The sequence below is a fragment of the Carassius carassius genome, chromosome 6 (genome assembly GCF_963082965.1).
Source record: "Carassius carassius chromosome 6, fCarCar2.1, whole genome shotgun sequence".
Classification (NCBI taxonomy): Eukaryota; Metazoa; Chordata; class Actinopteri; order Cypriniformes; family Cyprinidae; genus Carassius; species Carassius carassius.
Genome location: NC_081760.1, coordinates 37,923,621 through 37,937,109, shown reverse-complemented (window position 1 = coordinate 37,937,109; position 13,489 = coordinate 37,923,621). Strand labels below are relative to the sequence as shown.

At 38.4% G+C, this 13,489-nt stretch overlaps 1 protein-coding gene across 3 annotated transcripts in view; it reads right to left on the bottom strand.

The window, feature by feature from the left end:
* The window catches only part of LOC132142855 (complement C3-like), a 200,469-nt gene that overhangs the window by 165,726 nt on the left and 21,254 nt on the right, over positions 1–13,489 (bottom strand). For all 3 annotated transcript variants that reach the window (XM_059553035.1, XM_059553034.1, XM_059553037.1), the window contains exon 26: positions 9,853–9,948. In XM_059553035.1, coding sequence (XP_059409018.1) covers positions 9,853–9,948 — 96 coding nt within the window. The remainder of the gene's footprint in view (positions 1–9,852; positions 9,949–13,489) is intronic.

Below are 13,489 nucleotides of genomic sequence, written 5' to 3'. Positions count from 1 at the left end.
TGTGTTAGTAGTCCTATATGTTATGGCGATCAAATGACTCCACAAGTATAGTAATACCAGTAAATGATGGTGAAACTAGCATTGTTCTACAGACTCTTTCTAATAAGTGAGCAGAGGTGAGTAATCCAGGGGCCAAAGAGTAAAAGTCCTGCCATATTTTTGCTCCACCCATGAACTCAGCAGCTGATTTCATCAGAGAAGGAAACAAGTCATTCCTTCCAAGTCACAAACGAGTCTCAAGTCAAATCCCAAGTCCTAAAAGAGTTAAAGTTAGTGAGATAATTAAGTGACTAATTAAATGAAGATTGTGCAGTAGTGATGCTGTTAACACATACTGTTATTGAGAATTACAGAGGATCGGATGATTTATTGGTTAAAATGATGCCACCATCATGGAGATCAGTGTTTGCTTTTGTTGGGCTCATGACCCTTTTAATAATACAAAGTAATTTGCTTTTACTATGGTGTTACCCAGCATGCACTTCAGCTTGAAGCGTTTTGTTGATTGTCACCATTGTTGAGATTCATATGCTGGGTCATGATCTCTGTGTGTTTTACGAGGACAAAATTTCAAAAATGTATATTCATTACATACATTAGACTTCAAATTAATTATAACTATTAAACCGATGGTTCATTTGCATGTGGCAGTTCGACAAGGTAGATTATTTAAAAACTGAACATATGTTAAATTAAATTGATTTGGAAATAAACAGGTTGATGCCTAATAATTATTTCGTAATGTAAAACCAGCTAGTAGCAGTTTTCTGCACAGCACTGATCACACTGCTTCATAACAGCACATGTACTTTTTCAGAGAAACATCTAACACAAGAAACCAAAGGTCAAGAGCCCAACTGACGCAAACACTGATCTCCATGATGGTGGCCTCATTTTAACCAATAAAACATCAGCATCTGATCCTCTGTAACACACAATAATGGCAGGTGTTCATCACTAATGCACAATCACCATTTAATTATCTCATTAACTTTAACTCTGAGGACTTGGGATTTGACTTGAGACTAGTTTGTGACTTGAAAGGAATGACTTGGTTCCTCCTCTGGTGAAATCAGCTGCTGAGTTCATGAGTGGAACAAAAATATGGCAGGACTTTTACTTTCTGACCCCTGGACTTTACACCTTTGTCTGTGATATATCTGCTTGTTTTACACTCGTTGGCCACCAGGTGGTGTTGTGAGCAAATTAAGTTTCCAGAAATTAACCCTTTTGTGAACCACTAGGCTGAAAATCTTAATGCTTCATGAGGCTTCATCTTGCCATCACTACCTGTGTGGTCTTGATTTAAATTTCTTGGATATAATTTGAGTAAAATAATGTGTTTTAAGTAAAAATTCTGAGTTTGGGTCACTATACCTAACTGTATGTCATTTTCACAAAAAAGAAAGAACTCTCATTACGTAAACGGCACCATAATGCTTCAATATTAAGAAAAAAAAAAAACAAGTAAAAAAAACCCCCGAACAAACCAAGGCTGTTTGGGATTAGGAATTTAGCCATGACCATTTATCATATTATCCTCAACAGTGGTGAAAATAATAATACATACTGCAGTGCATTGTGGGAGTCTTTCATGTATTGCAACATGAACCATTTTATTGATTGTCACCATTGTAGAGATTCATATGCTGGTTCTTGATATCTGTGTGTGTGTGTCTAAAAAGCACTGGAGTCCAAACTTCTATATGTGTTACACAAACTTAAATTCACTCCCTGTAAATATTAGAACAATGCTTTTTTTTGTGTGTATGCAGTAGTTTTTCTGAGGTTATTCAAAACCAAAGTACGCTTAATAAAAAATTTGAGGTACAATTAAACCATCTCCTTGTGATTATATGTTGTTCACATATCACAGTTTTGTCTTCTCCACAACAACACATGAAGAGCTACAGAGAGATATCTAACACAACAAATCAAGGGTCAAGAGCCCAACTAAACCAAACACTGATCTCCTTGATGGTGGCATCATTTTAACCAATAAAACATCAACATCTGATCCTCTGTAGTTCCCAATAACAGCAGATGTTAATCATTAATGCACAGTCATCATTTAATTAGTTACTTCATTATCTCATTAACTGTAACTCTTTGAGGACTTGGGATTTGACTCAAGACTAGGGATGGTCCGGTACTAGTACCGGTACCAAACGGTACCCGGGCTAATTAAATTTGGAAGTGATCATCCTTATCCCCTTGAAGTGGGGACTTTGGAGTGAGTGGGGCATGTGCGTGCCATTAAGTAGTCGTTAGGAATGCACTTTGCAAAAGGAGCAATATAATTTCCTCATTATCTTCAGCTGGGATGTTCCTGTGACAGCAGATTCACTGATTTACATCGACATAAAAACAATATACATTTAATGTTTTAAAATGTTTTATATATATATTCGTTTTTATATATTATATACACTGTAAAACCCGACAAATAACTAAGCTCAAACCATTTGAGTAAACAGATTGCCTTGATTTAAACCATGTAAGTTTTAAAACTTTTCATTTAAGTAATTAATTGCTTAACTAAGTGCTGATTGAGAATTAGTGATGAACAGCTGCTGTTAACAAACAGAATCACTGAAGAAAAGAGAAACACAAGAACTACTACATATGACTTCAGACACAGCCTTAGATGAAATCAACTGAAATAAAATACATGAAATCTCTCAAGATCTGATTAAACAACCCCACAAACAGCATCACCAGCTCCACTTATTAATAATCAGACTGACTTTATTTCTGTCAGATGTCTACAGAAGATCTGATTGAGAATGATCTAAGGTTTAGATGTTGATTTATTGTTTCATTTGAAGTAACCATGTTAGAGATCAGTGTTTGTATTAGTTGGGCTCTTGACCCTTGTCTTCTGTCTTTGTGTTTTCTCTAGCTGTTATAACCTTGTGTTTCTAAAACATGTTTGTTATAACTCAAAAAAACAAAAAAAATATTAACAGATATTGGTTGTTATGCAGCTTTCTGGTGATGACAACTGTCAATTATGGAGCTGTTTAGAGTCCTAAAACGGAAAAAGTACGTGATGCTTGATTAGTTTACTTCATTATAATGGAATACATTCAAAGCACCTGTGGTTTCATCGTAATCAGATTACATAAAATTACTGAACACTTTATGCACATTCATCTTTTTTCTATGGCAGTAATTAGTCACACACAGACATCAATAATCAGAATATGAACCTCAACAATGGTGACACACACACACACACACACACACACACACACACACAAAAAAGCAATGCATGCTGGGTATTATTATAGTACAAAACTAATCTATGGCTCCCAGCATGCTCTGCTGCATTTTATTTTATTATGGTAACCATTGTTGAGGTTCATATGCTGATTATTGATGTCTGTGTGTGACTGCCTGACACCATAAAAGGCCAAAATGTTTAAACAGTCTTTTATATTAAATGATTATTGCAGAATCACTGCTTCTTAGAATCACTTTTACTATATTACCCAACTAATCAAACACACATTTCATCAGAGATTACACTCCTATCAGTTCAATAATGGATGATTTTCATCAATGGGATAAGTAAAAAATGCTAATGGAATTTCTTCTGAGCTTTTGAGATAACAAGCATGTTTCAAAAACAAGTGGTTATAACAGCCAGAGAAAACACAAAGACTGAAGTCAAGGGTCAAGAGCCCAACTAAAGCAAACACTGATCTCTAACATGGTTACTTCAAATGAAACAATAAATCAACATCTAAACCTTAGTTCATTCTCAATAAGATCTTCTGTAGACGTCTGACAGAAATAAAGTCAGTCTGGTTATTAATAAGTGGAGCTGGTGATGCTGTTTGTGGGGTTGTTTAATCAGATCTTGAGAGATTTCATGTATTTTATTTCAGTTGATTTCATCTAAGGCTGTGTCTGAAGTCAGTTGTAGTAGTTCTTGTGTTTCTCTTTTCTTCAGTGATTCTGTTTGTTAACAGCAGCTTTTCATCACTAATTCACAATTATCACTCAATTAATCACTTAATTACTTAATCGCAAAGTTTTAAAACTTACATGGTTTAAATCAAGGCAATCTGTTTACTCAAACGGTTTGAGTTAAGTTTACTTGTCGGATTTTACAGTGTAGCATATTTTTAAAACGTATTTAAATATAAAATGTATATTTGCAACGGTTATGCTAACAACAATAAAAAAATAAAAGAAAAGAAAAACATATATAACAGTAAAACAGCGACATCTGCTGACGGACACATGCTGCGCTGTCACAGGAACATCCCAGCTGAAGATAATGAGGAAATTATGTCGCTCCTTTTGCAAAGTGCATTCCTAATGACTACTTAATGGCACGCACATGCCCCACTCACTCCAAAGTCCCCACTCCAAGGGGATAGGGATGATCACTTCCATTTGGAATTTGCCCAGGAACCGTTCGGTACCGATACTAGTACCGGCACACCCCTACTCAAGACTAGTTTGTGACTTGGAAGGAATGACTTGGTTCCTCCTCTGGTGAAATCGGCTGCTGAGTTCATGCGTGGAACAAAAGTATGGCAGGACTTTTACTCTTTGGCCCCTGGACTTGACACCTCTGTAAGTGAGTTGAAGTGTTGTAACTGTATAGTGTTGGGGTTTTCTTGTCAATCAGCAAAAATTATTTTTGTGTATTTGTTTTCGAGATTTTGTCAATAAATGTAGAGGGTTTACCTCTTTGTGTTTTTGCATTGATTGTAACTAGGTTAAGAAGTTATTATTATTTTTTTATATATTAAATTTCAACTTCATTGCCAGAGATATGACATTGAAGTATATTTTAGTTCACATTAATTGCTTATTCAGAAGTACATATTTACCATATTTCAAATCACATATAAAATATACTAAAGTCCCACTTAAGTGGTTCAAAAATATCACTCAAAAGTTAAACGAATTGCAATTAATGTAATTTTAAATTGTAATATATTCTGAAATTAATTACAAATAATATGCTGTTATGTGGTCAAAACATTACATTTAATTCACACTTAAGTGTATTGTTAAATGACATTAAAGTGTTTTCACATTAATTGTATGTCAGTACATTAATAGTACACTTTAAGCATATTTTAAAGACACTAGAAGCAATAATGAACATATACTTGTACATATAAAGATGTACTAAAAAGTGCCACTTAAGACCCACTTAAGTTGTTCAAAAAAGTCACTCAAAAGTTCAACTTATTGCATTTAATATAAATTTAAAATGTGATACATTTGAAATTAATTACAAATACAACGTACTTAAACGGCGAAAATATATTTAATTTGCATTTATATGTGTTCTTCTAAAGTATATTATTTCCGCAATAAGTACAGTTTAAAAAAGTATACTTGGTTGCACTTCTTTTTCACAAGGGAATTCAAAACTGAAAGTGTAATTTAAAGGTCCCGTTCTTCGTGATCCCATGTTTCAAACTTTAGTTAGTGTGTAATGTTGTTGTTAGAGTATAAATAATATCTGTAAAATTCTAAAGCTTAAAGTTCAATGCCAAGCGAGATATTTTATTTAACACAATTCACCTACATAGAATGACCAGTTTGGACTACATCCCTCTACTTCCTTCATTAATGACGTCACTAGAACAGTTTTTTGACTAACCTCCGCCCACAGGAATACATAAAAAAGGGGGCATGGTCTTGTTGCGCTCCGACGGAGAAGAGGAAGATTTGCGTTTGTAAAGTGTGTTTGTCGCCATGTCGTCGAAATGCTGTTATTTTCATCTCGGAGTCCAATCACCTTTGTTTGGCTTTCCCAGAGATGCTGTACTTAGAGATCAATGGTTACAATTTATGTTTAACTCGGTTCCCGAAAATTATAAACCACATGTAAAACTATGTGCAGCACATTTTGCTGAGGACAGCTTCCTCAATCTTAATCAGTTTAATGCCGGATTCGCACAAAGATTATTCATGAAAGATTGAGCAGTTCCCTCTTTGTCTGGCATGGTTTAAGGACCACAACCGGTAAGTGTATTTTATTATTTAAGTTGGTGCGTTTAACAGTTTCTGTAACTTATTACACAAAGAGCCATGCTGTTTAGCTTTGTTAACTAGATGGTAGGGGTAAATCAAATGCGGTTTTCATGTGCATCTCGTCAGTAAAGGCGTTCTGTGATTAGAAGTACATCTCCAGCACGTGCGTTCAGATCAGGATTGCCACACAGCAAAATCTCCAGTGTTAATTTAACACTCTGAATGTGGACTCAAATAAACTCTGAAGCAGTGTTAAAAAGTAACACTGAAGCAGAGTTGACGTTAATGAGATAATTAAGAAGTTAATTGATTTATGATTGAGCATTATTGAAGACACCTGATGTTAACAAGCAGAATCACCAAACGAGAAAATCACAATTTGTGTGTCACCATTATAGTGGTCAGTGTTTGCTTTAGTTGGGATCTTGGCTTGTGACTTTTTACTTTTAAAATTTGTTTGGCAAGCCAAGAGCAAAAGTCATCTGGTGGTGATAATTATGTTTTAATGTAATTGTTGTTTGACCTCAGTTACTGAACTAATTTACAGTGTTTTCTATAAATAAAACTTCCATTATTGATTGTAACAGCTTTGATTCCATCTGCATTTTCTATACATTTTGTAGCCATCTATTGCAGGTGATCCTGATTTTTTTTTTAATTTTTATTAAAGAGTCTTTATTTTAGGCACAAACAGATAACAAGAATCAGCGTATGAATCTCAACAATGGTGACAAACAGCATATCCAGATAAACAGATCTACTCTGAACATCACAAAACTAGATACAAAAGAATTCACATAAAACAGCAAAAATAAAATATAGTTAGAATTAAAAGTTAAAAAGACAGTTCAGCTCATAATTTATTCATGCCGCAATGCATGATGGGAGCCATGGATGAGTTTTAATTGGCTACAACATGCTTTTTTGATGGTCACCGTTGTTGTGATGCTCATGCTGATCTCTTTCTTTATGTAGAACTAACTTTTAAAAACATGTCAATATGCCAAAAACGCTGGATTGCTATCTTTTTTTATCCACCTAATTTATGTACACAGCAAAGATACCAGAACTCACGCATTCAGGTCACTCCATGACAATTAGTTCAAACCACAATCAGTAGTACACATGATTGCCTTTGCTCTGGTCGGTATGTTATAATTCTGTTTCCACAGCCCCACAAAGTCTAAAGAAAATAACTGAAGGTTCAAGATCCCAACTAAAGAAAACACTGACCACGATAATGGTGAAACACAAATTGTGATTTTCTCGTTTGGTGAGTCTGCTTGTTAACACCAGGTGTCTTCAATTATGGTCAATCATAACTCCATTAACTTCTTAATTATCTCATTAACTTCAACTCTGCTTCAGTGTTACTTTTAACACTGCTTCAGTGTCAGAGGTGGAAAGTAACGAAATACATTTACTCGCGTTACTGTAATTGAGTAGCTTTTTTGTGTACTAATACTTTTTAAACTAATTTTTTTAATCTGTAATTTTACTTTTACTTAAGTATATTTTGTTTAAAGTATTGTACTTCGCTACATTTTAAAACATTAATTACTGAGTAAAAAATAAATAAATAAATAAATAAATCGTTCCCTGGAAACTACGTCAGTAAATAATGGGCAGGAGGGCAAACTGGCGCTAAAATCACAAGATAGATGCAGACGGTCAAAACAGGCGTTAGTGGTGCACACACCGCTGAAAACGAAACCCCGTCATATTCTGAAGTTGAACTCGAAGGAAATGAAGTGAACCCCTGGCCATATGTATGCTCTATTATGCAGTGTAAGCTGTACTTGCCTAGGAAGACCAAACTAGCATCTTATAAAATCTCGACAAGACATCAACCCTTCGCAAGAATGTAGAGGTAAGCTAAATAATTGCATCGTTGCATTGGTGGTTAAAATGAAGCTTTGACATTTTAGCAAGAGGTTTTGCACAAATTAGCCAAAAAGACAGTGGTGAGGAGTGTGCTATATATATCGTCTGCGATAATAGCCTATCATATTTTTTGTTTTAATGATGTGCGCACGCATTTATAGTGCGTTCTTTCACTGTGTGATTCAGTCTCCTAAAATGCATTTAGAATGATCACAAAATTGAAGATATAGGGGCAGAAAATTCACATATTTATATAATTTCATATATTAAATCAAAATCACACAAATAATGCCGTCTTTTCCTCCAAAAATCATCATGAATATATACATACATATATATATATAACAGTTAAGTAAACAAGTTAATTAAGAGACTTGCGTTTTAGACACCATATTGCCTTTTTTAGCTCTATTTCTACAACAGAAAATAATTCCAAACACAGCCACCAAAGCACAGTTTTGCGTCTCTGAGCAACGTGACAGTGTTTCGTTCCTGAATGAATCAACCGTTTAAATGATTCGGTTCAATCGCAATGACTCACTTATTAACAGTGACTTGCTGACACATACTGGCCATTTTAATTTCACATTTAAAGTATCTTAGATTTTTTTTAAATAAAATATTGAATACTCATTTGAAATGATAAAAAATTAATTATGTCTTGTATATCAAAACATTATTCATGCATTTGTAACTGCAGGTTAAATGCATTCTTGTCCTGCACTAAACAGTGTAATACATGTAAATGCCACTTCCAATGAATCTTCTGCATTTCCTCTGCATTAAAAGATGAGTTTGTTGATACTGATTTGCCTGGTAACAGCCCAAATGTTTTATTATTCTAAATAACTGATTCCTTTAATTAAAAACAACTAGTTTGAGATTAATAGACCTATCCCAGGGGTGTCAAACTCAGTTCCTGGAGGGCCGTAGCCCTGCATAGTTTAGTTCTAACCTTGCTCCAGCACACATATCATGTAGTTTTCAAATAAACCTTAATGATTAGATTAGCTGGATCAGGTGTGTTTAATTAGGGTTATATCTAAACTGTGCAGGACTGTAGCCCTCCAGGAACTGAGTTTGACACCCTTGGCCTGTCCCATTTTTGACTCCCTCCCACTGTTAAAATGTAACTAAGTAATTTTTACTCTGATTAAATTTTAAATGAGCTACTTTTTACTTTTACTTGAGTAGATTTTTAGACTGGTACTTTTACTTGTACTTAAGTAAAATTTCATTAATGTAATGGTACTTTTACTTGAGTAGAATATTTTTGTACTCTTTCCACCTCTGTTCAGTGTTTATATTAATATTATATTTATATGAGTGTTAAATTAACACTGGAGATTTTGTTGTGCAGGTTTTCAAAACAAATCCTGCACACTTGCTTCTCAAAACTACTCCAAAACTAGCCCAATCACGTTTCCAGGAGGGCAACTTGCGCTAAACTGCTGTCGAATCACAACACAGGAACCGCTGGCACAATCAGAACTCGTTATGTATTTCTGAAGGAGGGACTTTATAGAACAAGGAAGTCATCAGCCCATGTGTTTTTTTTACACGCAAAACATGAACACATGTTATATTGCACACTGTAAACATAATCAAAGCTTAAAAAAAACATGAAAAACGTGATCTTTAAGTTCTTTTCAGGGTTATCAGGAGAAAATGCCTCATAACGCGTATGCGCGGGGATCGACTCCAGAGGGTTAAAATAGATGTATAATATCAAAATATCTATATATTAATCGATATATTCCTGTGTCGAATCCCATCATAATTGTAACCTGAAATTGTTTGAGGTATCGGCAAACATCGTATCACTGCAATGCAAGCAGCAACCTTGTTAATGTTAGTAAAGTATTAAGCATAAAAAAATTTAGCTGCAGTGTGCATGTGGCTAATGATTCAGGGGTAACAAAGCACCAAACCTGCACGTTGTGAAACAAATTCACTTACAGCAACTGATCCAGCACAGATCTCTATGGTCTCTTGCATAGCAATCACAACAAAGGCTGTCAGAGAGGCATCGGCATCTTTGCCACCGACGTCACCCTGAAATAAAGCAAAAATAAACTAGACTATCACAAAAATACCAGCATTGTGTGTGTTTGAGTTTGTGTGAATGAATGGCACGGTTTCGTCTGATATATACAGAGACACACAGAACATGCAGAGTTTGCCTATAAGCGACAGCAAATATATATATATATATCCCATAGAAACCTAAAACTCATGACCACACATGCGCATTGGCTGGTCTAGCCTGAAAAATATGTTTTTTTAACACTATTCAAGCATAAAGAATGTCTAGGTTAGGTATATAACCCTCGTTCCCGAAGGAGGTAATGGAGACATTACGTCAGAAAGAGACTGATGAATGGGGTCTTGCCCTAGAGCACAATCACCTTCGAGTTGTAACAAAATGACCCAATGGTAAACAGTGTAACTTGGTCTGTGGGATTTGGATCGCAAACTCCACCCCGCAGTGTGGGTATATATGAAGCAGCGTGAGGAACTCGCGTTCAAGTCTTCGCTGAGGAGCCGTGTCAAATGACCCGGCCATTCAGCAGAACAGAGATGTGGCAAAGGGACATAACGTCACCGTTCCCTCCTTCAGGGAACGAGTGTTACATACGTAACATAGACATTTCGTTTCATACAGTCACTTTCGACATTACATCAGAAAGAGAATGACGATTGGGGTCTCTTACAAAACGCTATATGGCTGTCATCCAGTGACCTGTAACACCCTTCTGTGAAGCCAGCATGAGTGAGGGCCTATACCATGCACAGAATGCACTGGGTAGCATATTCCAGCTGAACATATTCTAGCAGGCGGCCTGCTCATAGTAGGACTTACAAGGGTATGTACCAACCGCATGGCAGTGATACACATGAATCTCTGAGGTACCCAGTCCACAGGATGGAATGCCAACAGAGATGGCAAGGTAGCTTGCCAAGGGAAAGACACATGCTACCAAGATACTTACTGTGGAAATGCACACGGGGGATTGCCAAAAAAAAAGGGGAATCATAACACATGGAGGCACCTAGTCCAACACAGTGGGCGGAAAGGGCATGCACGCATGTGCTGGACATCAACAGTGCTGGAGTAACCCAGGGTTCTGAAACTCACCTGTGGAGAATAGTGCACGCATATAGTCTGTTGAGTGGAATGGTGCAGCAAGCGGATTGACACAGAGCAGGTCCTGTTACTGGCCCAAAGGGGCAAGTACCCGGGAGGACACGGTCTCTACACAGATTGTAAAATCTTGCAAATGTGTAAGTTGTCGCCCAGCCCGCAGCTCTACAGATGTCTGTTAGTGAGGTGCCATGCACCAGTGGCCAGGAGGAAGTCACAATCCTAGTTGAATGGGCATTCACCCCTAGGGGGCATGTCAGGTCTTAAGCATGATAAGACAAGACAATAGCATCTACTATCCAGTGGGATAACCTCTGCTTGGAGACAGCCTTTCTCTTCTGCTGGCCTCCACAACAAACAAAAGAGCTGGTCTGAGGTCCTGAAGCACTGAGTTCTGTCTACGTAAGTGCCAGGGCTGGGTCTGCCTCCTCCAGGACAGCACTTGCAAATTCACCAACTGATCTCTAAAAGGAGTGGTGGGAACTTTGGTCATATATCCAGGCCGGGTCTCAAGATAACGTGAGAGTTGGCTGGCCCGAATTCCAGGCTCGCTTCATCAACTGAAAATGCCTGCAGGTTCCCGACCCTCTTAACTGAAGCCAAAGCTGCCAGGAGCACCGTTTTCAATAATATAAATTTTAGCTTTACTGAGAGCAAGGATTTGAAGGGAGCCCTCTGCAGTGCGGATAGAACCACTGCAAGGTCCCAAGAGGGAACTTGATGAGGGCGAGGTGGATTGGATCTCAGGAACCTGATGAACTGATCATGCTTCCCAAGAGACTTACTGTCAAGAGGGTCATGGTGAGCCGCAATGGCAGATGCATAGACCTTCAGGGCGGAAGGAGACAGCCTTCGTTCCCATCTTTCCTGAAGAAAGAAAGCACTGACCCGATCGGGCATCTCCAGGGGTATCTTGGGCATCTCCAAAAACGTTCCACTTCAAAGCATAGGCATGTCTGGTAGACAAGGCCCTAGCTAAAGTGCCACAAATGTAGGTTCCAAGGATCGGCGGTGCCCCATCTCTGAGAAAGAAGGTCCTTCCTCAGGAATTGGCCAGGGAGGGGCTGTCATGAGGAGTATAGGTCTGTCCAGGCCGGTAAAGCACAACTATCAGAATCTGTTCCTTGTCCTTGCTGATCTTGCACAACATCTGTGCAAGAAGGCTTACTGTGGGAAACGCAAACTTGTGCAGGCCCCACGGCCAGCTGTGCACCAGAGCGTCCATGCCCAGGGTGCCCTCGGTCAGGGAGTTAAACAGCTGGCAGTGGGAATTCTCTGTAGAGGCGGAAAAGACTGCCATGGCATGAGAGGCATTGTGTCCCTTAGTGGGGGCGGAGTGCGAGCACTTGTCTGATTCCGAGATATGGCAAAGAGTGTGTAAGAAGGCAGCGCATTCTCAAAGCCGGCTTTGCGTGGAGACTGACAAGGAAATAGGGGGAATAGATCAGCGAGGAAGAATGTCGCCTACTGCTGTCTGCGGCCTCTTGGGACCTGAAGGTAGAGGAAACAGCTCTTTTTATGAATGTTTGGGTATCACCGGCCATGGGGCCAGTGGCAGAACAAAATGAAAATGAGAACAAAGGATTCTCCCCCGGCCCTCCTCCTCCTATGATAGCGTTCGATCAAGATAAGTGTGAAGGGTGCTAGTGTCATTTATTTCCTTTTTATAATATATGTTTTTTGACTGTTTTATGATGTTTATACTACCTATTTAGATTTATGGATATGCATTTTCTTTTATTTGTGTTTTTTTTTCTCTGTTCATTGTTTTATTGCTTGTACAGCACTATGGTCAACTTTGTTGTTTTATTCAGTGCTTTATAAATAAATTTGAATTTGAATTTGGTCCTGCTACCATCTCACAAAGAACTGACTTCTTCAAGTCCGGGTCGCCCACACTGCGCCGCCCTTCTCTTCGCTACTGCCGGTGTGAAGGCTGCTGCTGTGGCTGGGCGGGAGTGGAGGAGACCACAGGTGAGTGTCCTCGGCGACTGGCAGGCTGAAGGCGGCAGTGTAAATTCTGCAACGGGCCAATGGGGAAGAATGTGCTGGATGACCTCAGACTGCTTCCGATGCTCTGATCACACAATTGCATCACAACAGAGTGCTCCACTGGGGGTATCCTCGCATACCCTTTGGCAGCCCCACCATCGAGGGCAGTGAAGGTGGAAGTAGCACCAAAACGGTTTTGGTGCCTTCCACAAACTGGTAACTTCCTGATGCACCTGTGTGAAGAAAGGAAACGCAGGGCGGTTGTGGCCATCAGAGCGTGCAGCCCCAGGAATCAATAATCCAACCTCGAGCGTTCGGGGACTGGGTGGAGCACCTTTCAGAACTGAAGCACTCAGGGGAATGCCGGAGCTGGAGAGAAGGCGGCAGGAAGCTCTTTGATGAACCACTGAACCACACCGTCAGACCAACACCAACTGATGACTTGCTTTGAGAACACTC